Consider the following 24,146-nt stretch of genomic DNA (forward strand, 5'->3'; position numbering starts at 1 on the left):
ATGGGAGGTGTAGTCTCTGAACGGCATTCTGCGGATCACGAAGCATTCTGGGAGATTGAAGTTCGTCATAAATCAGATCCTAAGATTGGTGGATCTGCGGGAACAACGCTGTACGTCACTGTGCCGCCCGTGGATTGGCAGGAAGAGCTACTTCTCACCACTCCTCCTCCTGCTCAGAAGCTGTGGAAGACGCTCTGGTTGTTAAGGCGACTCGTCCCGCCTTCTGGGGTCCTTTTTCGGCTTTGCGATTGGCTGCTAGTATCAAGGAATCCCGGCGTGGACAGCGCGAGGGAAAAGATGGCGGCGATGGCGGTCGGGGGTGCCGGTGGGAGCCGCGTGTCCAGCGGGAGGGACCTGAATTGCGTCCCCGAAATAGCTGACACACTAGGGGCTGTGGCCAAGCAGGGGTGAGGGCCGGACCTTCACGAGCGGAATGCGGGGTCCGAACTCGGGGAGAGAGAAGGACGGACTAGTCATCTCGAAGAGGCTGGGGTGAAGGGGTCGGATAGGATGAGGGCGGGAGAAACCATTACTTTTTGGCGGGGAGGAGCTCAGGAACATAAGAAACTTATGGAAGCGTGTGGTCACTGAGTCCAAAAGTCAGGGGAGTTGTTGGGTAAACTCAAAAAGGGCCCTGGAGGTCGATATTATTGTCTGGGAGTGGAAGAAACTGCTAGTGTAAGGGAGAAAAGAGGTTAATCTTGAGGGGGGAGGCATGAGCAGTGCTGGAAAGCCAGTGACACTATACTAGAAAAAAATACTTGGCGTGATTTCCATCTTTTCTCTTTATTCATCTTTGTCATGGCTGTGTTTTGGGGAGAAATTGAGGCACAGTGCAGCGGAAATGACAAGCCCCAAGATGGGCTGAAATTCAACAGCCTAGTGGAGTGATTGATGGCAACTGAAAGGGCTGTGGAAAGTCAAGATAGTGTAAATCCAGTTGCTTGGATCTCTGGGCACTCCTGCTCTCTTTACATGATGATTCTGGGTCTGTCGCGGTTATAGGTTTGATTTCCTCTGCATGCCTGTCTTCCACCCGCGTTTCAAGAGGGAGTTCACTCAGGAACCTGCTAAGAATCGGCCTGGCCCCCAGACACGATCAGACCTACTGCTGTCAGGAAGGGGTAGGGACCATCCCATGATGCCCTTAATTATTAGAGGCAGTAACAACTAATGCTTTATCAAAGCCTACGTTTTCCTCCTTTTCTTACTTGGAAGTATTGGTTAGTCCCTGGGATATAGATAACTTATTGTTTTCTCCTTGCTTACTTGCTAAAAGCCTTAGTTCCCTATTCTGTATCAGGCTGTCCCATATCTGGGTAGAAACAGTCTTTGTCTGTCATCTCTACTCTGGATTCCCTGCTAAGAACTAGAAATTGAACAAGTGAAGTGTTGAACCTTATTTAGCTTTTGTCTTTCTTGGGTGGGGGAGTGCAGACTGGAATACGCTAATTGTGGGAAAGCTTTCTCCGTGGATTCGTCCAGATTCAAAAGTGGAAAAGATTCGCAGGAACTCTGAGGCGGTAAGACTGTTTGACATCTCTGATGGATCTTTCTAAAAATTAGGTCTATAACCAAGCTGGGTGGAAAGAGTGGTCCCCCTCTCCCCCAATAACTTGGTAAATAAAAACAAATCAACTGATACAATCCAATTAAAGCTATTTGGTTGTTAGTTTTTAACCTTCTCCTCTTGATCTCCATTCCAGGCCATGTTACAGGAGCTGAATTTTGGTGCATATCTGGGTCTTCCAGCTTTCCTGCTGCCCCTGAATCAGGAAGATAACACCAACTTGGCCAGAGTTTTGACCAACCACATCCACACTGGCCACCACTCCTCTATGGTATGGCCAAGGGGCTCCTTTCCTGCTGCATAGCGTGGTAGTCAGGCTGTCCTAAGTACCTTCTTATGCCTAGCCATGCAGTAAAGGGTGTATTTGGCAGAATTAAAATATCAGTATTTTCCATGTTCCCCATCTAAAAGTGGTATGAAGAGAGTTTTAAAACAGAATATATAAATATTTCCAGAAACTTATAATTGAAATAAAAAAGACAGATATTTACGTAAGGATATATACAAGGTACATGTACACATACATAATCACAAATCAGTAAAAGCAAATAAAGGGATTCACTTGAGGTCCAGATCAAGATCTTTTTAATTGGGAGGAACTCTTTAGACCCAATGAGTTCAAAGTAGAGTTCTAAAAGGGTACCTGTTCATGTCAGTTCTGGATGCGGGTACCCTTGGTGGCACCAGAAGACCTGAGGGATGATATAATTGATAATGCACCAACTACACACACAGAGGAGTACAGTGGAGAGGAGAAAACATGGATGTGGTATGTTTCCCTTTACTGCTATACCAGGGCAAGGGGGAGGGGGAGGGTGGAACCTGTAAGGTCTCCTTGAGCTATGGTGATTAGTAGGCCATGTGTATTTGACTATATTTTTCTATTTTTCTGTATTTGACTCTGGATAGGTGGCACAACTTCCGGACATTGTGTGACTATAGCAAGAGGATTGCGGTGGGTAAGTCCTAAGGATCCTGGAATAGGTCTCTTTTCTCTGACCTCTATGAATAAGATTCAGGAGTTTCATGTTTACTTGGCAATTTTGCTACTTTCCCTGTGCCTTAGACTGCCAAAGAAGAGAAGTAAACAGATTTTGCACAAAGGAGCAAGAAAGGGTTTTTTGCCTGGCAGTGGTTGACAGGTCTTTCTCTTCCCTTGTGTAGCTCTTGAAATTGGTGCTGACCTCCCATCTAATCATGTCATTGATCGTTGGCTTGGGGAGCCCATCAAAGCAGCCATTCTTCCTACCAGCATTTTCCTGACCAATAAGAAGGGATTTCCTGTTCTGTCTAAGATGCACCAGAGGCTTATCTTCCGGCTCCTCAAGGTAAGTGGTAGAAAGGTTCTAAAGGTGGTCCAGCCTTATTCACGTGTGTATGATGCTTTTTTCTTGTGGGGCTGACAACAAAAAGGCAAATGTCACTGGGAGCCCCAGAAACCTTTTAAAAGGAACCAGACCTGAGAACTTTACATAGGTTTCATTTAGGATGTTATATCAAGGATTCATGGGACTCTTTGAGCCAGGATGAAGCTTATCTGGCATGAGAGGGCTTTAGGCCCGGCGAGGTGGCTCACGCCTGTAATCCTAGCACTCTGGGAGGCCCAGGCGGGCGGATTGCTCAAGGTCAGGAGTTCGAAACCACCCTGAGCAAGAGCGAGACCCCATCTCTACTATAAATAGAAAGAAATGAATTGGCCAACTAATATATATAGAAAAAATTAGCCGGGCATGGTGGTGCATGCCTGTAGTCCCAGCTACTCGGGAGGCTGAGGCAGGAGGATTGCTTGAGCCCAGGAGTTTGAGGTTGCTGTGAGCTATGCTGACGCCATGGCACTCACTCTAGCCTGGGCAACAAAGCGAGACTCTGTCTCAAAAAAAAAAAAAAAGAAGGCTTTATAAGTTTGTTGAAGGCTTGTGCTGCTTTTGTTGGTATTGGGGCAGACACTAGGGAATTGTTGGGCTGGGTCTTATTTTGTGCTATGACTGTGGTTATAAACCATAATATTCCATAATCTTGGTTTGAGGGCTGTATCTGATGGTCTGTCCTCTCTCATAGCTGGAGGTGCAGTTTATCATCACGGGCACCAACCACCACTCAGAGAAGGAGTTCTGCTCCTACCTCCAGTACTTGGAATACTTAAGCCAGAACCGCCCTCCACCCAATGCCTATGAACTCTTTGCCAAGGGCTATGAAGACTATCTGCAGTCCCCACTCCAGGTGGGTCTGGAGTATACTGAACGGAGGAAGGTGGGGGTGAAAAATGTCTCTTGACAGTAGGTGTCCCCAAATCTTAACAAAGTTCAGGAGGCAATGGGAAGTTTTTGATGCTCTGGTACAACATTGTCCTTTGCCAGTAACTGGGCTAACTTTGTGTTTTTCCTCTCATTCATTAGCCACTGATGGACAATCTGGAATCTCAGACATACGAAGTGTTTGAAAAGGACCCCATCAAATACTCTCAGTACCAGCAGGTACAGTGTGGGGCCCAGGCTAGTGAAACACAGGGCCAGGAAGACCTGGGCAGGATGGGATTATAGCCATGAGGTCTTCTCTCCCTCCCCTAGGCCATCTATAAATGTCTGCTAGACCGAGTATCAGAAGAGGAAAAGGATACCAATGTCCAGTGAGTGCTTTCCCCTCTTTCCTAGGGACTTGCATGCCTACTTCTCTATGTGCTGAGTCTGCTTGACACTTCCCTTTTCTTTCTTAGGGTACTGATGGTGCTGGGAGCAGGTCGGGGTCCCCTGGTGAATGCTTCCCTGCGGGCAGCCAAGCAGGCTGACCGGCGTATAAAGCTGTACGCTGTGGAGAAGAACCCAAATGCTGTGGTGACGTGAGTAGCAGCCTGCTTGCTGAGAAGTTTGTCCCAGTTGCCAAATTTCTTTAACATCTCTCCTTACCTTATTGTCTCTGTTTCAGCCTAGAGAACTGGCAGTTTGAAGAATGGGGAAGCCAGGTGACAGTAGTCTCATCAGACATGAGGGAATGGGTGGCTCCAGAGAAAGCAGACATCATTGTCAGTGAGCTTCTGGGTTCCTTCGCTGACAATGAACTGTCACCTGAGTGCCTGGATGGAGCCCAGCACTTCCTAAAAGGTGCCTCCAGGTTTCGGTATATGTGGATGGTTATGGGGGCGGGGCAGCAACCTGGGAGGAGGTTATAGGGTTTAGGGGAAAGTGGGTTGGACTTGGGTCAGATCATATGAGGTTGCTTTTGTTTTTGTTTTTTTGTTTTTTGAGACAGAGTCTCGCTTTGTTGCCCAGGCTAGAGTGAGTGCCATGGCGTCAGCCTAGCTCACAGCAACCTCAAACTCCTGGGCTCAAGAGATCCTGCTGCCTCAGCCTCCCGATTAGCTGGGACTACAGGCATGCGCCACCATGCCCGGTTAATTTTTTCTATATATATTAGTTGGCCAATTAATTTCTTTCTATTTACAGTAGAGACAGGGTCTCGCTCTTGCTCAGGCTGGTTCTGAACTCCTGATCTCGAGCTATCTGCCCGCCTCGGCCTCCCAGAGTGCTAGGATTACAGGCATGAGCCACTGCGCCTGGCAGCGGCTAATTTTTTCTATTTATTTTTAGTTGGTCAATTAATTTCTTTGTATTTTCAGTAGAGACGGGGTCGCTCTTACTCAGGCTGGTTTAGAACTCCTGACCTTGAGCAAGGCATGAGCCACCTTACCAGCCTACTTGGGCTTTTGTGGGGCTTTGACACCACAAAAGTTAAGAACCGACTGGGCGTGGTGGCTCACACCTGTAATCCTAGCACTCTGGGAGCCTGAGGGGGGCAGATCGTTTGAGCTCAGGAGTTCGAGACCAGCCTGAGCAAGAGCAAAACCCTTTCTCTACTAAAAAGAGAAAGAAATTAGCCAGACAACTAAAAAATATATATTAAAAAAAAAATTAGCCGGGCTCGGTGGTGCATGCCTTGGTCTATTTTGACATGGGAGAGTTGAGCCTTCATTTTGTACAGATACAATATTTCCCTCCCTCGGGAACTAATTTGACCTTCCTACTCTGCAGATGATGGCGTGAGCATTCCTGGGGAGTACACCTCCTTCCTGGCTCCCATCTCCTCCTCCAAGCTGTACAATGAGGTCCGAGCCTGTCGGGAAAAGGACCGTGATCCTGAGGTAAAAAAACCACTCTTTTGGAATGAAGTGGTAGTCTTTAGTCCTCTTCTTTTTCTGTATTTGCTTCAACTATTTTCTTCCACTGGAGACAACAAAGAGATGAAGTTGAGGGTGGGGAAAGTGGTTGAAGTAAAACTATGCTTTTGTAATCTTTTACTGTGTCCTTTAGGCTTGAACTTCTTTCCTTGGGGAAGTAGGTATCTCTTGCCTATCTTTTCTAGCTCTTGCTCTCTCTCTTACCTGGGACAGGCCCAGTTTGAAATGCCTTATGTGGTACGGCTGCACAACTTCCACCAGCTGTCTGCACCCCAGCCTTGTTTCACCTTCAGCCATCCCAACAGAGGTAGGTTCCTGTATGGCTAGCCTCTGACTAGAGGTGTGTGAGCTTACCCTCCTGCTTTCTTCCCTTGCTGTCCTAAATCTGCTCTATTTTTGCTTCCCTTCCTGGGTCTTGCTCATGCTTTACCAAGTTATCTAGGGCTGTGGCCTCTTGTCACTCACATAGTTCTTTTCTGACAGATCCTATGATTGACAACAACCGCTACTGTACCTTGGAGTTTCCTGTGGAGGTGAACACAGTGCTGCATGGCTTTGCAGGCTACTTTGAGACTGTGCTTTATCAGGACATTACTCTGAGTGAGTGTCTGTGGCAGTGGATGGCAGGGCATGAGGTTGGGCTGCCAGGGCTTATGTACATTTTCATTTAGATTCATGGGGAGCCCCAGAGTCAATGAATGGAGATCTTTGATTGTTTCTGTGATCATAGAAGAGACCCTCCTAAACCTAGACAGAATGCACAGTCATGGAAACTTCCATTTTTTCATTTTTTTGTCCATACAGGTATCCGTCCAGAGACTCACTCTCCTGGGATGTTCTCATGGTTTCCCATCCTCTTCCCTATTAAGGTAGGAATTACCTTTAAGACTTTGTATTAAGGAGCAAATTTTGCCATTGGTGTTCTGCCTCTTTCCTTCTCTGAGGAAGATAATTGGCTACAACCCATGTTCTGTTCTCACATGCTCTTGAATCCTGGTGATAGGTACTGGGATTATCTGTAGTGGCCTTCTACCTGGCCTCTCCACATTTCCTCTGGCTACTCTTCCATCCATTCTTTACCTTGAGCAAGAGTCACTTTTATTTATTTATTTTTAATTAATTTTTTTTTTTTTTTTAAGAAATGGGGTCTCATTCTATTGCCCAGGCTAGAATACACTGGTACAATCATAGGTTACTGCAGCCTTGAACTCCTGGGCTCAAGTGATCCTCCTGCCTCAGACTCCTGAGTAGCTGGGGCTACAAGCAAGTGCCACCATAACCAGCTAATATTTTTTAATATTTTTGTAGAGATAGGGTCTCCCTGTGTTGCCAGGCTGGTCTTGAACTCCTGGCCTCAAGTGATCCTCCCACCTTGGCCTCCCAAGTGGCTGGGATTACAGTGCCACTGTGCCCATCCCAAGAGCCATCTTTTAAAAAACTCAAATCTGTCAATATACTCGATATATTCCATAGTATAAACAAAAACCCAGAAAACAAAAAACGATCTGACCTCTCCTCTCTGCTGCTTATAATCCTTCAGTGCCTTCCCACTGCCCTTAGGATAGAAATCAAACTCCAGGACATTGCTAATAAGATTTGGTATAATCTAGTTTTTGCCTGCCTTTTCAGGTATTATCCCATTGCTTACACTGCTTCAGCACTATGGACCTTCTTTTGGTTCCTCTAATACCCATCTTTCCTACCTCAGACTTTCACACCTTTCTCCCAGAACTCTCCATTTCCTGTAAAGTTCTTTGCTCATCTATTCACATAGCTAACTTATCTTCCAGGTCTTCTTCAAAATATATATTGTCAGCCAGGCGCAGTGGCTCATGCCTGTAATCCTAGCACTCTGGGAGGCCGAGGCAGGAGAATTGCTTGAGCTCAGGAGTTCGAGACCAGCCTGAGCAAGAGCGAGACATCATCTCTACTTTAAATAGAAAGAAATTAGCCAAACAACTAAAAATAGAAAAACATTAGCTGGGCACAGTGGCGTGTGCCTGTAGTCCCAGCTACCTGGGAAGCTGAGGCAGGAGGATCGCTTGAGCCCAGGAGTTTGAGGTTGCTGTGAGCTAGGTTAATGCCACAGCACTCTAGCCTAGGCAACAGAGTGAGACTCTGTTGCAAAAAGAAAAGAAAAAAAATATGTATATATATAATATATAGTCATATAAACTTTACCTGACCTCCTGGACCATATATAATTCTACCCTGAACCTCCTGTGTTTCTTCTTACAGCAGCCCATTACAGTGCGTGAAGGCCAGACCATCTGTGTGCGTTTTTGGCGATGCAGCAATTCCAAGAAGGTCTGGTATGAGTGGGCTGTGACAGCACCAGTCTGTTCTGCTATTCATAACCCCACAGGCCGCTCATACACCATTGGCCTCTAGCCCTGCGTGCAAGTGTCCTGAGCCTCAGAAGCAGCTTCAGGTTCTGCTGCAGTAGCACAGAAGGTGCAGTACATCAATGGGCTATGAGTCTTCCTGCCCATCAGATAGGAGCATTTCAATCTGCTTTCCTACCTATGTCAAGGTGGGCAAGGAATAAGAATAATTGCAGGGCTCAAGCCACCAACCTGTGAAGACCTCAGGCCAGGGTGTGAGGATTTAGTGCTGGATCTCAAGCAACGCACTCAGCCTCAAGAGCTCCTGGAATAGTCCAGAGAACATGTGGTTGGAACAAATTTTCAGCCCTTTCTCAGACTTCTCTGTTTTTGTTTTGATGGTTTTGTGTAAGAGGAAATACAAATAAAGTTATGGCCCTTTTCTGCTCCACCCTGCCGCCCTCTGCCGCTGTTTTCCCACACGTCACTTAGCCCAGGCATGTTCAGATCTCTGCCCTTATCCTATCTAAGACCCAAAGGGGCCTAGCTGTTTTCCCTAGTTAGGAAGCTGAGTGGTGATACTGGGACTTCTGCATATAGGCCTTTCTGATCAGCTACAGTGAGCTCTGGTCCGTTAGGACCTGTGGTTAGGCTTTTCTCTGGGGAGGAGGCATAGAGTTTGCTGCCTTGGAGAAAGAAAGATGGAATAGTGAGTGAAGTCAGCTTCCATTCTGGATTCTTGAGCTGCTGCACTGCCAGTTCCAGGCATCTCTAGCAGGAATCCACCTATTTTGTTTGAGTAAAATCACAGGGTTAGAGTTTGAAGTTTTAGGAGCTCATCTAATTCAATTTTCCATTTTACAGAGAGGGAATTTTAAATTGATACAATGACATGGTGTTAGTATCCAAATCAGAACTGGAACTCAGGTGTCCTGACTCTAGCTCTGTGTTACAACCAACTAGTTTCTGATAGGCAGCTGAAATTGGAGCAGCGGGGCGGGGTCCTGGAAGCCGTTGGAAAGTAAAGGTGGGCATCAGTTCCTTTTTATTTATTTAGAGATAAGGTCTTGCTCTGTTGCCCAGGCTGAGGTGCAGTGGCACAGTCATAGCTCATTGAAGCCTTGAACTCCCAGCCTCAAAGCAGTACTCCCGACTTTGCCTCCCAAAGTGGCAGAATTACAGATGAGCCACCATGCAAGGCCTATTCCTTTCTTGTTAGAGGGCTCAGTGTACTGCTGCACCCAAAGAGTAACCTTAGGTTACTGTTACCTGAGGTTACCTGTTTCAAGTTTACCTTTGCAGTGGAAAGTGTGGGGGACGTTGATTTGAACCGAAGGTATATGCCTTGTGGGACCAGGTGGTGGTGAAGCAGAGTATGGAAGACAAATCTGTGGCGAGACGCGTTTCCCAGGTCGGAAGGATTGTGTACGTAGCCCACCTAGAATGGGGATGTAGAGTTCGCAGGCATCTCGGACCGAAGCAAATGCAACCGCTCTCCTTTACAAAACTGTCCAGAGGAACACCGACGGGACCACTTCAAATCAGAATAGGGACCGCCAAGGACGTCTATCTTACCTCAGGGTTGGCTCCGCCCCTCAGCTTTGCCTTGTCTACGCGAGGACCAGGAAGTAAGGACCAAGGCTCCCTTACTCTGGTTCTTGATCTGGTTCTCCCCGCCCTAAGCAAGTCATTTACCCAGTGAGAGACTGATGGGTGGCTACCAAAGGACGCTTCCACTTTCTTTGGGAGGTTAGCCAATCAATGGGAACTTGATGGTTGCTAAGAGACATTTGAGTTTGCTCCACCCATGTTCACGGCTTTAGCCAATGAGAACCTGTTCTTTGGACTGTTGCCGCGAAACCTGTGAAGTTACTGCCACAGCCGGGTGTTCCAGCGCATGCGCAGATTAGGGACGCTTCTGCAAGACGGAGGTGCTGCCGCCATTTTGCGGGAAGAGGAGCCGCTCTGGCCGCAGTGCTGCTTTTCCTGCAGAGACTCTAGGAAATAGCTGAGCTTCGCGCTCCACAACACAGCCAAAGGAACGGAGAAAACCGGGACCCCCCTGTGGGGACCCGGAACTGGTGAGAAGCCCCGAAATCCCGTTCCCCCAACGACGTCACTTATGCGTGACGTTGGGCGCCTCCCCCTGACGTCACAGGCAGAAAATGGCGTCATGAGCAGAATTAGACAAACTTAAAATTTTAAAAAATCTTATTTGGTTTATTTTGATCTGGAAGTGTTTGTTATCTAAAGGTAGCCCACTGGCAGGACTTTAGAGGTGGGTCCCCCCTGTGCCTATGTCCTATGCCGATAAAGATGCGGTTTCAAGGATCCAGTGACTTTGACCTGTTCAGGTCCCTGCAGCCGTGACACTTAGGGTCGCCCATCCTGGAGAGGGAGCATCGATCCTCCGCAGCCTCAGAGGATATATATGATCAGTTTTTAGCCACTCGTGCCACCACTCAGAGGGAGATAAGGAAATTGAGATTTCTTCCTCAGTCCCCAGTTTCTTGAAGACTCCCGTTCATCGTGTTGGCCTATATGGTCTTTTCCTTAACTTCTTGACTGTACATTCTGTAAGGGTATGGTGAAGCCACATGTGAGGATTAAGCACTGGGACGGTGGCTTTCGCAAAGATGGTGCCAGTCGGTTACCGTAGGACCATTTTATAAAGCATAGCCTTGGTTTCTTACACAGGATGGGGAGGACAGTCCTTCAAGTAATGTTTTTATCTTTCTCATTGTTCCCGTTGTTAATTAAGCTGCTTTCAGTTTTGAGGTGTTTGTGCCCAGCTCAGTGACCAGACCCAGGAGATGGCGCTACCATCACCCCTGGGACTCCAGCGCTTGGAGAATTCTTCCTGAACTGAACTGACAGTGGTTCTTCACTCTCGTCTGCCCCTTCAGTAGTGGGGTCTAGTCTACCTGCTCGCTTGGGTCTTTACTGTGCTATGACAAGGTCCAGGCACTGCCATGATTGTGGGTCTTTAATGCAACTTTTGGAGTAGGGTGGAAGAAAACACTATCGGCTATATATGGATGGAATTGAATGCACCTTGGCCTGTAAGTTAGGACACAGTGAATTTGAAAACTAACAACCTGAAAATGCATAGTGTTTGACACTTTATTGCTTTAGGACGTCTAGTAAAACACTAAACCCAGTGAGATTGCAAGTTTCAAAATCTCTATATCTGTGTGTAAATAGGTTCATTCATTTGTTTCTGGGTGAAAACTTGATTCATAGAGTTCATTTGTAGAAGCTTGTCAACTTAAGTGAAAGTTTTTATGCATGTGTGAACCTCCCTACCTGTGCTAGCACTCAGCAGTGAGCAATTTTTAAAATCAGATGCTTTTCATTTGAAGAGAGGAAAAGGCAGATTCTAAAAAATAAAAAGTTTGTTAGAAACTTTGTAGTTAGAAAATTTGTATAGACTTGACAGCCAAAATGACTGAAAGGAACAGCTTGAGGATCAAAGACTTTTATTTTTAAAACCTTTTCCACAGTGGACCAGGTAGTATATATTACTAGTCTGGTTCTTGATACTTTTATATGTATACTGTACATGGCACAGATATAGAAGCCTTATGATAAGGTGTGGTTAATGGGCCTTATTTTTCTGATAAACCTAGTAGAATATTTAAAAGTAGACATTTTGACTGGGTGCGGTGGCTCACGCCTGTAATCCTAGCACTCTGGGAGGCCGAGGCGGGCAGATTGCTTGAGGTCAGGAGTTCGAAACCAGCCTGAGTGAGACACCGTCTCTACTAAAAATAGAAAGAAATTAATTGACCAACTAAAAATATATATACAAAAAATTAGCTGGGCATGGTGGCACATGCCTGTAGTCCCAGCTACAGGCTGGGACTGAGGCAGCAGAATCGCCTGAGCCCAGGAGTTTGAGGTTGCTGTGAGCTAGGCTGACGTCACGGCACTCACTGTAGCCTGGGCAACAAAGCGAGACTGTCTCAAATAAATAAATAAATACATACAGACATTTTGATATTCTGTATCCTTTTTTTTTTTTTTTTTGGTTCCTTTAAGGTTAAATTATAAACCATACGAGAGAGAGGTAACCTGATAATAATGGATAGAATATCACATTAGACTTGGAGTCAGAAGACCTTTCTGATCAAGAATTGGCTCCTTCATTTGAACTATATGACTTTGGAATAGTTCAGAAAACCTCAGTTTTTAAGATCTGTGAATGGATCAGGTATCTGCCTGCAGTATGTGTGTTACCTTTGATTGCTAAATAAATATAAGTAAGGTGTTATTATTATAAAAATTGAGTTCACTGGTTTTTAGACATACCTATTTGATTTTTGATTCCCATTGTAAGTCTTAAGTTTGGCTCCAAGTTATTTTTCTAAGAATCTTGTCTCTGTAACATGCTTAGCACAGTGTCTAGCAATTGTAGCTACTGTAAACGATAGATGTCATTATTACACTTATTAAATCATCAAAATAGTGCTCGCTTTGCAGCACGTATACTAAAATTGGAACAATACAGAGAAGATTAGCTTGGCCCCTAAAAAAAATAAAATAAATCATCAAAATAGGGTATGGACTTTGAGGGCAACCAGAGCAGCATTGTTGGGTGGTACATTAGCTGCTTTAAAGAGGACAAAGCTCTTGCGAATATGGAAAGTCTAATTATCATAGCCTCCTTGCATAGAAATTCCTCAGGTTATTTTTTTTTTTTTACAACATCATTGAGGTACACATAATTGGCATACAGTAAAACTCTATAACATTAAACTGTACAGTTTGATGGGTTTTGATAAATGTAGATACCCATAAAACCATCACTCCCAAAGGTTTTCTTGTGGTCTTTTTAAAATCGTTTTCCCCCTCCCCCTCCCCACTCACTGCTATCTCTAGGCAATCACTGATCTTCTTTCTCTGAGTATAAGTTAGTTTGCATTTTCTAGAATTTATATAAATGGAATTATTCAGTGTATACTCTTTTTTGGTCTGGTTTCTTTGACTCAGCATAATTTTTGAGATTCATCCATGTAATGTGTGTTGATAATTCCAGGCCAATAATCTGAATAATTTATCCTGTTGATTTTGTTTGATATCGTTTTTTCTTATTTGACAGACTTGTGGCGTAGGGAAAGTCGGTTGCTAGATGTGAAACCTTGGAGGCGACAAGAAGTTTTACCCTACCTGTGAGACAGAAAGTTTTCAAAATGGGATTGGTCAAGCCTATCTTAATCATAATTTCTGAGTTACCTAAATTCTAATTGGTATCGGGCAGAAAATTAGTGATGAGACCTTAATTATTGGTGTTTCGTGTATGTGGGAGGAAGACCTTAGCTTAGGGTGAATCTGTGTTTTGGTGTGTTTTGTCTTTTGTCTGATTTAGTCTTATATCTTTACCTTTCTATTGGAAACTATTTTTATGCTTTAAGTTTAAACCAGTTATTTATTCCAAATTTTGAACAGTAGAGTGGAGGCCTGGTGTCCACTGTAAAGTGAATAGTAATTTTGAGTACCAGCATTTTTTTTCCATAGCACATGGTCTGTATTATATTTTGTCTCTTTTTAGGTATTCAGTTTTCTTTTAGATCCATGACCATTTCTAAGCCATAAAGCAGAACTAGTTCCCATCTATAGGGTATCAAAATAAACCTAGGGTAAGTGATGGCGCATAAGATCCCTTTGGAGTTCAAGAAACAGAGCTGTATGTCCTGAAGTCTGTTTCATGGAGGGGGAAGGAAATGTGTGGGTGCTGGAAGGGGAAGAAAAATATAAATCATGTTCTCACATATTGATACCCTCTCCTCAGATCTGACACGATGGCATCTGATGACTTTGATATAGTGATTGAGGCCATGCTGGAAGCTCCCTATAAAAAAGAAGAGGTAATATTTCTCACCTCACTCCTGGAGTTGAGCTAATAAGAAAGAGTAGTTGTGGCTCATTAGTTTCAACATTTTGTGAATCCTCTTCCCTTGCTTGTTTATTTTGTACCGTGACTAATCATAAAAGGCATGGTCTTAGTAAACTTTGCTGGAGACTATATTCAAGGGGCCATACTTTTGGCGAGGTCCTCAAAAACCAGGGGTTGGCGCATAATGTAGTGTTGATAACATTTGCTTTGCTTATAACTCTCAGTGACGCAATAGGTCTATGTACCTCAGACCTAGCACTAATTTCTCACTCTCCTGGGATATAAATGTCAATGGACCAGATGTTGGATAGCTGAAATTTGACATCAAAATCTACCATTCTGATCTCTTCCTTTTGGGTAGTTTCCTCGCTTCCTTTCTTCTCTTTGTTAGGAGATCCAGGTGCTCAAAAATTGGCTAGATAATCGAGAGCTTTGATTTCTTCCTTATCCACCTTTGTTCTTTTTGCCCAATGGAATTTGTCTTTCTGCCATTTTCCTGGTGAACTCCTCAGGATGAGCAGCAAAGGAAAGAGGTTAAAAAGGACTGTCCCAGCAATACCACCAACAGCACCAGCAGCACCGGCAACAGTGGCAGTGCTACCAGTGTGAGCAGCACTGCTGGGGAGACAAGCAAGTGAGTATGGGACGAAGAAATAGGTTGGCAACTTGGGGAAGGGAAATAACTGCATCCATTGGAGAAACAACCAGAAAGGGGAGGCGGGAGTTCTATTAAAACTGCTGACTTTTAGTAATGGCTCCACTGGGTCATGAGAATAATGGTGACTTGGTTTAATGATCTTTAGTCTTCACTTTCCAGTGTAGATTTGTGGATCAGTCCTAGCATCGCTATATTTCATTTGAATAAAATAGCAAGAGGACCTCTGATTTGGAAACACCAGCTTTTGCTTGGCTTTAGGGGGAAAAATGGCCGCTTCAGATGCCTGACAGCATTCAGGGCTGTGTGTAAGTTGGTGTTGTGCAATTGCTGTGAACTACTGCCAGACCTTCTTCTGGGCTTCAATCTTTTGCTGCTTTTGGCTTTACCCTGGTCTTACTGTCATTCCTTTTCCTTGGCAGAGACAATGAAACCTTTTCAGTAGTAAGAATTTACACTGTCTTTCACAGGAAGAAGAGGAGTCGGAGCCATAGTAGGAGCAGGGATAGAAAACGCAGGTCAGTAATTCTGTGGGCTTTTGGGTTTGGGGAATTTTTATAAATTGAAAGATACCAGGGAATGCTATACATTAAAGCCAAAATAGATTTGTTTGCTTTTTAACAAATTTAATACAGTCATACATTGCTTAACAACAAAGGTATGTTCTGAGAAATGTATCAAGTGATTTCATCTTTGTGCAAACATCATAGAGTATACTAACACAGACCTAGATGGTAGAGCCTACTGTACACTTAAGCTGTATGGTATAGCCTATTGTTCTGAGGTTGCAAACCTGTACAGCGTGTTAATATACTAACTACTGTAGGCAATTGTAACACAATGGTAAGTATTTGTGTACCTAAACATAGAAAAGGTACAGTAAAAATACGATATAGACCGGGTGCAGTGGCTCATGCCTGGGAGACCGAGACACTCTGGGAGGCCGAGACAGGTGGATTGTTTGATCTGGAGTTCGAGACCAGCCTGAGCAAGATCGAGACCCTGTCTCTACCAAAAATAGAAATAATTAGCTGGGTGTGGTGGTGCATGCCTGTAATTCCAGCTCCTCGGGAGGCTGAGGCAGAAGGATCACTTGAGCCCAGAAGTTTGAAGTTGCTGTGAGCTAGGCTGATGCCATGGCAGTTTAGCCCAGGCAACAGAGTGAGACTGTCTCAAAAAAAACCCAACAAACACTGATACACAAACACACTAGACTAGGCTTACACAGTATGTTTCACCTCCATAGCTTGTCCACTGGAAGGTCTTCAGGGGCAGTAATACACATGGAATTGTCCTCTCCTATGGTAAAAGTGCCTTCTGAAATACCTCCTGAAGGACCTGCCTAGGGCTGTTTTAAAGTTAACTTTTCTTTGTAAGTAGAGGGATATACTCTAAAATGACCGTAAAAAAGTACAGCATAGTAAATACATAAACTAGTAATGTCATTTATTATCATTATAAGCTATATACCGTACATAATTGTTTTTATTTTAAAACAATTTTTTATTGATGCATAATAGATGTATATGGTTTCTGGGTACGTGTGACAATTTAATACAGTCATAATTTGTCAATTTCAACTCAGTATAGTTGGGATATTCATCATTTTAAATATTTGTCTTTAGGCCAGGCGGCGTGGTGGCTCACGCATGTAATCCTAGCACTCTGGGAGGCCTAGGTGGGCGGATTGCTCCAGGTCAGGAGTTCGAAACCAGTCTGAGCAAGAGCAAGACCCCGTCTCTACTATAAATAGAAAGAAATTAATTGGCCAACTAATATATATAGAAAAAATTAGCCGGGCATGGTGGCACATGCCTATAGTCCCAGCTACTCGGGAGGCTGAGGCAGAAGGACTGCCTGAGCCCAGGAGTTTGAGGTTGCTGTGAGCTAAGCTGATGCCACGGCACTCACTCTAGCCTGGACAGCAAAGCGAGATTCTGTCTCAAAAATAAATAAATATTTGTCTTTATGTTAGAAACATATGAATTATTCTCTTCTAGCTATTTTGAGATGTATAATCAGTCATAGTAAATTATCATCATCTTATTGATCTATTGAATGCTAGGCCTTTTTTTCCCCAAATCATATGTTTATGGTTTAGAAAAGCTGTTAATCGGCTTTTCGTCTCCTGCCTCCTTTCTCCTAACCTTGCCAGCCTCTGGTAACTACCAGTCTATTCTCTGTCTTCATGAGATCCATTTGTACATAATTGTATGTGCAATGCTTTTATAAGACAGGCAGCACAGTATGTTTATTTACACCAGCACTGCCACAAACACATGAGTAACATGTTGTACTATGTCAAAGACAGCTATGACATCACTAGACAATATAAATTTTTCACCTCCATTATAATCTTATGGGACCACTGTCATATATAAAGTTGTTTGTTGACCAAAATGTTATGCGATGCATGACAGTAGTTGTTTCCATCTGTAGTCGTAGTCGAGACCGGGATCGACATAGACGGAGAAACAGTCGGAGCAGAAGTCGGGATCGTCAGCGTCGTCACCGCAGCCGGAGCTGGGATCGTCGGCATACTAGTGAGTCACGAAGTCGGGACCGGCGTCGTGAAGATCGCGCGCGCTACAGGAGTCCTCCACTTGCCCCTGGGTGAATATCAGTTTTGCTAATAAAATCATCTTCGTATTGTAATCTGGGTAAAATAACAATTGCATTATGGACCCTGCCTAAGGGTGCTTATAACCTATTGTGATAGGCAGGATACTCGGTCCCTGAAGGTGTGGTATTAATTCACTTGTGGCCAGGCATGGTGGCTCACGCTTATAATCTCAGCACTTTTGGGAGGCCGAAGCAGGAGGATCACTTGAGACAGGAGCTTGAGACCATCCTGGGCAACATAGTAAGATGCCCTCCCCCCATCTCTACAAAAAATTTTTAATAAAATAATTCATTTGTGATGGGAATCAATTTTCAACATCAGATTTGGAGGAAGCAAATACCTAAACTATAGCATTCCACCTCTGGCCCCCCAGATCTCAAAAAAAAAGTTTGCTGTGAGATGAAGTGCTAGAATCTGGTTTTCTCTTGATGGAAGACCTGGTATTGGACCATTGTGAATAAGGTTTCACCTTTTATGCTTCTCTATTCCTTAGACGGATGTATGGACACAGTAAGAGTCCTCATTTCAGAGAGAAGAGCCCAGTCAGGTGAGTTGATAATGAGCACTGTTTTTAGGGATTATGAGAGTTTAATAAAAGGTTGTTTGAGCCAAATTACAGGACTGCGTAGTACTTGAGTGTTGAAGAACAAAGACCAAGTATTGGGAGAGATGGTCTCAACACATTTTACTGTTTAGGGAGCCAATTGATAATCTGAGTCCTGAGGAGCGTGATGCTCGCACAGTTTTCTGTATGCAGTTAGCTGCCCGCATTCGGCCTCGAGACCTAGAGGACTTTTTCTCTGCTGTTGGCAAGGTAACCCTCCCACCTAGTTTTCTTCTGAGTAGCCTATCTTTTGTCTGTCTCCATTTATGCCCAACTCAGGATTTCCTTTGTGCCCTGGATAGGTTCGTGATGTGCGTATTATCTCAGATCGGAACTCCCGTCGTTCTAAGGGCATTGCCTATGTGGAATTCTGTGAAATCCAATCTGTGCCACTGGCCATTGGGCTGACTGGACAACGGCTGCTGGGAGTACCTATCATTGTACAGGCTTCTCAAGTGAGCAAGCTGAGAAACTGACATATTAATAATACAAGACTGTAAGGAAGGAGGGAGCATAGGACATGAGCTATCATTTTCTCCTTCCTCAGGCTGAGAAAAACCGACTGGCTGCCATGGCCAACAATCTGCAGAAGGGCAGTGGTGGACCAATGCGCCTCTATGTGGGTTCCCTGCACTTCAACATCACTGAGGACATGCTTCGGGGCATCTTTGAGCCCTTTGGCAAAGTGAGTAGAAGTGAGGGAAACCTCTGAAGGATTCCCAGTTTCCTAGGGAATTGGAAAAAGTGGAGATCTCTGTTTTGCCTGGCCATGGTAAAACCACTGCATACATCATAACAGGCATATGGATTCGTCCTATGAAAGTTTGGCTCCATCTCTGCTTGTGCTGCTCAGTAGACAAGTCAGACACAATGAAATCAAATAATAGAGTCCAGATTAAGTAAGATTAGTCAGAAATAGTGTTTCTAAGAAAGAGGATATATAATCACAGACATCAGTTAAAAGAAAAAAAAAAAAATAAAAAAAAATAAAAAAAAAAAAAAGAAAGGACATTTATCTTTTTTTAAAAGATTTGGAGACGTAATTTGTTGGCTAGAAAGTTAAAAGTATTTAAGACAATCTGAGTAGGAAAGATCAAAAGTATCGGCTAGTCAAAAGATTATTAATAATTTTTTTCTTTTCTACAGATTGATAATATCGTTCTGATGAAGGACTCAGATACAGGCCGCTCTAAAGGTTATGGTTTCATTACAGTGAGTCACTGGTCTTTTAATTTTTGAATTTTACTTTGGGTTTATCCACTTGTCTGATTTTGCAGCTTAGCTTCATCCTCCTCCTTTAGGAACTGTCTAAATGACCCATAAACCCTGGTGCCTGAAGCTTGGACTAGCCTTCCACCCCTTGAGATGAGTGCATTGCTTGAGATCTTGGCTTTGCTCCTACACTCTGTCAGTGGCCCTGGTATGGGGGTATCCAGGAGTTCAACCAGCTTCCCTGGTGCTGCAACTTGCTCTTTGGGTAATAGTAATGATTCCAGGCTGCAGCTAAAATGTTGGGGGTATGAGGGAGGCTAGGTATGGGCTTTTAAAGACATGTTCTATAGAATTGATGTATTCTCATAATAGGGGTGGGAGTAGGAGTTATACTTTCCTCTGTTGCTGCCCCATTTGGAGCAGTTTCTCCATTGAGAAAGATCTTTATATTAATATACACTATGGGGAGAATAGAGAAATCACCTAATAGTGGGCAAGTTTCACTTTTTCCTCACCCTCCAACAAAATTGTTTCTAATTCCTGCAACTGGTTCTTCTGGCCTAATGTGGGTCCAGGTTGAGAACTGGCTGCCAGACACAGAGTCTAATAGGAGCTGATATTTTCTGGGCTTAATCCAGGTAGCATACACCCACACAAGTGCCCACAGGGCAGAGGGGCAGTGGGTTGTATTCTGCCATGGGAATTGCTCACCTCAGAAGTGTCCAGTAAAGGCAAGCCACCTACACCACCTACCTAGGAATTGTCCATGTGCTAGGCCCTAGGGCAGGCAATACCAGAGTAAACAAAGCCAACTGTGGTGTTGATTCTGTGGTGGCAAGTAACCTTTCCTAGCTTTCTCTGTGACTCAGATATGGAAAGGCTTCTGTGGGGGCATTTTTGCTCTTGTTTTGCTACCTTTTAGGTCAATAGCCTTGACACTACCACAAACAACAGCCTGGGAATCCTCTTTATACCAGGGTGCTGCTGATGAAGTGGACCAGAGAATAGAGGCCTTCTGGTCAATAGGTCACTTAGTCAGCAGCACTGGTGTGTATATGGGGGTGTGGGTGCTGTCGTGCTCTTAGCACTAGGTTGTGTCATATGCCCATTTATGAAACATCTGTCAGGCTAGGTTCCCTACAGATAATAGGCTTCTACATTGTTCAAATTCTTAGTGGAGCTGGAAGATTGAAAAGTGACTGCCATTGAGTCAGTTGGAAAAGGTATTTTTCAGAGAACCATTTTGAGGTAATGGGGATAGGTCATATTCCCTGGGAAAGAAAAGTTTTATACTGCAGTACAGAGCATGCAATTTTCTTGGGATAGTAGGACTAGGGATTATTATTAGGGCTTTGAGAACATTTCTGTGGCCAGAAGATGACTGACACAGCCTGGGTTTCTCATAGTTCTCTGACTCTGAGTGTGCCCGGCGGGCCCTGGAACAGTTGAATGGCTTTGAGCTTGCTGGTCGACCTATGAGGGTTGGCCAAGTGACTGAGCGACCGGATGGTGGCACAGACATCACTTTTCCTGATGGGGACCAGGAGCTGGATCTGGGATCAGCAAGTGGACGTTTGCAGCTCATGGCCAAATTGGCAGAAGGTAGAATATCTCCACAGGGTAAAGAACATGGTGTTGAATTTTAGATCAAGAGTCAGGACTTGATATCCCACCTTTTTTTCTCCTTTTAGGTTCTGGGATCCAGCTACCAACCGCAGCTGCTGCTGCCCAAGCTGCTGCCCTGCAGCTGAATGGAGCAGTTCCCTTGGGGGCCCTGAACCCAGCAGCTCTGACTGGTAGACTTGGACTTGGGAAGGAGAGAGGGGTGGGGGCCTGGAAAGAACAAATGCTCTGTGCTTGCTTGCTTACTCACTCTGCCTCTCTTTGTTCTAGCTCTGAGTCCAGCCCTGAACCTTGCCTCCCAGGCAATCGCCTCCCAGTGCTTCCAGCTCTCCAGCCTCTTTACCCCCCCGACCATGTAAGTCTCAGGGCTTAGCTCATTTTAGTTTTCGGTTATTCTCTTTTCTTTGGCTCTTCATTTACCTCTTCTCCTTGCCATAGGTAAATCAGTGGCACAGTATACTGCTTCCCGGTGCCTCTGGGTCCCGCCACTCCCTTCTCCACATCTCTTCCACGGCCCCATCTCTCCATTTTATGGACCAAGCCATTCTGAGGGCATGGACATTAACTCTGAGGGAATTGGGGCCACCCTTAGATACAAAGAAGAGCTCCTGCCTATGGGCCCACTGGAAATGGACTCTGCTGAGCAAAGCCCCCAGTTGAAGAGAACAGAATCTACACCTACATTGAGTACCTGTTTCTCCGTGTGTATCGTCTCTGAGATGATTCTCTTGCCCTTTCCAATCACCTTAGTGATTCCATGATTCCTCCCCCATTGGGAAGGCCATAGGGCATTAACTGAAGAAACTAACCTCTCTCCTTTTTCCATACCTTTTACCCTAAAATCTGTCAGGGACCTAAGAATCAAGAGGACTTTGGAGTTTAGAGGGTGGACCTTGAAGGTGCTGGCTTTCTGTTACAAGGGCCCTAGAAGATAGCATGGACATACGCATTGTGAAGCTTTCCTTAGACCTCAGCTTGGTACAGCTTGAGGCCAGAAACTACTGTAGGCTCAGCAGCTTGCTGGGTGGCATGGGAGTTGATCTATCCTGCCAGGCATTTTGGATGCCTTTAGAGGCTTTCAGAAGTTTCATAAAAGGTGGGCTACCTTTCCAATATCTTCCAACTTCCTTGTACTTCTTCCCAGTGCAAGTATACTTGTACTTCCTCCCAGGTTGTCCTCCCTTTGGCCCAGGGTGGTAGGATGGAGGGAGGCTGCTACTCTCTACCACTTCCTGTGTTCCTCCATTGTGGCCTCAACCCTGGCAGTTAAAGCCTTTCCCATCTCCTACCTGGGCACATGTGAGCCCTTCTCACTGGATTTTATACCCTCTGTCTGTGTATATAAATATATATATATAAACTTTGTACAAAAAGCAAGCCCCCTTGTGGTGGTAGCTGCTGCCCATATGTTTGTGGTGTGTGTTGGTGTGTCTGTCTGATGTTAACGTCTCATGAGCCAAAACCATGATGGTTGTAGGAATATAAAACATTTGTAATACCACTGCGTTATTTTATTTTGTTTTATTTAACCTTTAGGGGGAAAAAAGGACAAAGGTTCACACCTGGGCAGGGTTCCCCATCTGTATGCATTACATTCTTGGTCCCATGGTGCCCTTCTCCATCTGTCTTTATCTTAACCATCTCCATCCCTACCTGCCCAATGGACAGGCTTCCAGGCTCCTTCTTTGGGCCTGAGGACAGATCTTGTCTTTCCACCAGATGGCAGTGTGATGGTAGCACATTCTGTACTTTTTGGTGGGGGGGTGGTTTGTGATCTTAAAGAGCTTAAATACCAGAGAAGCCTCCTGAGCTCACCATTCTTACCCTGTTGGCCTCCATATCCGCCTTTGACTTCTTTGTGGTAGCAATTTTAGTCCAATATTCAAAGGGTTTTGGCATTGTATACCCGGGTTCTCTGGACCTAATGTCTCCTGTTGCTCTGTCAGTTCCCTCAACCCTTGCTTTCTGTATGGCTCTGCCTGGGATGAGTGAATTCCAAGGAGCCAAGTATTCCAGGAATAGCTCTGTGAAAGGGAAGGTGCACCTTCCTTTGCCTGCTTTTTTAGCCTTCTGACAAGGGGTAGAGAAAAGCCTGGCCTACCAGCTTAGGGACCAGCTGAAAGGAGAGGGCCTGAACAGGGGGCAGGGCTCTATAGGGCTCCTCCATTCTTTACTGATCTCTATGGCAACAGAATGCTAAGACTTTATTATGCTAAAAATATGGATAATTGCTCTTAGGTTTTAATTTGTTAGTTCTCAGACTTCTAAGCAGGTGATGTTCGCCTTTGGGGTTGGTTTTAACACTAAATCATTAAGTACTTAAGGCCTGCTTATGTCATAAAAAGCTACTGGGACTCTAGTTTCATGTCTTAAGATCATTTTCTACTGCTATAACAGAACACACAGACTGGGTAATTTATAAAGAAATTTATTTCTCAAGAGTTCTGAAGACTGGGAAGTCCAAGAGCATGGTACCAGCATCTGGCAAAGGTCATCCCATGGTAGAAAGGCAGAGGGTGGTAGCAAGGACATGAGACAGAAATGTACTAGGGGTTGAATTGACTTTGATATAACTCTCTCGTTAACCTGTGGTTGACATTAATCCATTTATGAGGGACTCTGCCTTCATGACCCAGTCACCTTATATTAGGCCCCACCTCCAACACTGTTGCATTGGGAATTAAATTTCCAACACAGACTTTTGGGAGGCACATTGAAACCATAGCATTCCTGCTTCTTACATGCCTGCAGTCTATTCTGTTGCTGTTCTTTTCGCTGTCACCTCCACCCCTTCTGGGTCCTAGGCTAGTTTGCTTTCTGGACCTGGAGGAAGGGAAGGAGAATGCACTATTTTTAGGTAGGAGCTGCTGGCTATGACCCAGTCCCCTATAGTTATCGATTTGGCTGTTAATGCATCTTGAGAAGCACAGTGGGGTCCATTTTTGTTAGTCATCCTGAGGCCATGAACCAGACCTCTTCATGGCTGGCTTGGACTCCTCCAAATTATAAATACCCACAGAACTTGCCTCCCTGCCCTCCTCTGCTTGGTTTCCTTATGTTCCTATCCCTAGCTACTTTGGCTTGCCTGTACTTTGGTCCTTCCACCTTAGTTCTTCCTTGTTGATTCCTCACACAGCCTCTTGCTGGGAGGGAGACAATGGTGGAAGTAAGGAAACATTTGAGACAACTTCTGCTCTAGTCTTGCCCCATATAAGGTGATAGCATCTAATGAGTGACAGCTGATGTCATTGTGTATGACTCAGTGCCTTTTTGTTATTCATCCTTCCATAAGTGGTGGTTAGAGTAGAGACAAGGGGGCAGTGAACAGCCTCTGGACCCACCCTAAAATAAAAGAAATTTCCCTCAACTTCTCCTACGTTAGGGTGGGGTAGAGGTGAGAAACCAGCCTGAGCAAGAGCAAGACCCAGTCTCTACTAAAACAATCATAGTCACTAGACTGTGACCCAG

The 24,146-nt window shown here is 44.7% G+C and overlaps 3 protein-coding genes, 1 long non-coding RNA gene and 1 other non-coding gene across 10 annotated transcripts in view; 3 read left to right on the plus strand and 2 right to left on the minus strand.

Annotated features, from left to right (window-relative positions):
* The window catches only part of LOC142871489 (small ribosomal subunit protein uS14-like), a 399,345-nt gene that overhangs the window by 181,940 nt on the left and 193,259 nt on the right, over positions 1–24,146 (minus strand). The window lies entirely within an intron of this gene.
* Positions 187–8,516, plus strand: PRMT5 (protein arginine methyltransferase 5). Of its 2 annotated transcripts, XM_076004174.1 has the most exons (17): positions 187–407; positions 1,006–1,124; positions 1,438–1,523; positions 1,707–1,841; positions 2,227–2,339; positions 2,480–2,529; positions 2,735–2,898; positions 3,629–3,790; positions 3,967–4,044; positions 4,138–4,196; positions 4,284–4,406; positions 4,493–4,668; positions 5,596–5,705; positions 5,955–6,048; positions 6,225–6,341; positions 6,546–6,610; positions 7,980–8,516. In XM_076004174.1, the coding sequence occupies exons 1-17, from the start codon at positions 298–300 to the stop codon at positions 8,130–8,132; spliced, it is 1,914 nt and encodes a 637-aa protein (XP_075860289.1). In that variant the 5' UTR covers positions 187–297; the 3' UTR covers positions 8,133–8,516. The 2 variants fall into 2 exon arrangements, with proteins under 2 accessions (XP_075860289.1, XP_075860288.1); XM_076004173.1 differs by lacking the exon at positions 1,006–1,124 and having other exon boundaries at positions 285–407.
* Positions 8,436–9,804, minus strand: LOC105864710 (uncharacterized). The gene is made up of 2 exons (XR_012919750.1): positions 9,360–9,804; positions 8,436–8,851 (listed from the first exon to the last, which is right to left on the minus strand). It is a non-coding gene; the product is annotated as an uncharacterized LOC105864710 (long non-coding RNA).
* RBM23 (RNA binding motif protein 23) lies at positions 9,786–22,179 on the plus strand. Of its 5 annotated transcripts, none has more exons than XM_076004175.1 (14): positions 9,786–13,704; positions 13,857–13,932; positions 14,474–14,595; positions 15,087–15,134; positions 17,056–17,229; positions 17,733–17,786; positions 17,936–18,053; positions 18,146–18,298; positions 18,391–18,528; positions 18,990–19,055; positions 20,462–20,657; positions 20,747–20,851; positions 20,949–21,033; positions 21,117–22,179. In XM_076004175.1, exons 2-14 carry the CDS (start codon positions 13,867–13,869, stop codon positions 21,118–21,120), a joined length of 1,329 nt encoding a protein of 442 aa, XP_075860290.1. In that variant the 5' UTR covers positions 9,786–13,704; positions 13,857–13,866; the 3' UTR covers positions 21,121–22,179. The 5 variants fall into 5 exon arrangements, 4 of the variants coding, with proteins under 4 accessions (XP_075860290.1, XP_012608150.1, XP_075860291.1 ...); XM_012752696.2 differs by having other exon boundaries at positions 9,786–10,146; XM_076004176.1 differs by lacking the exon at positions 21,117–22,179 and having other exon boundaries at positions 9,786–10,146; positions 20,949–21,037.
* On the plus strand, positions 12,533–12,637 carry LOC142871672 (U6 spliceosomal RNA). Its single transcript, XR_012919899.1, has one exon. It is a non-coding gene; the product is annotated as a U6 spliceosomal RNA (small nuclear RNA).

The sequence above is a fragment of the Microcebus murinus genome, chromosome 6 (assembly GCF_040939455.1).
Source record: "Microcebus murinus isolate Inina chromosome 6, M.murinus_Inina_mat1.0, whole genome shotgun sequence".
In the NCBI taxonomy this organism is placed as follows: domain Eukaryota; kingdom Metazoa; phylum Chordata; class Mammalia; order Primates; family Cheirogaleidae; genus Microcebus; species Microcebus murinus.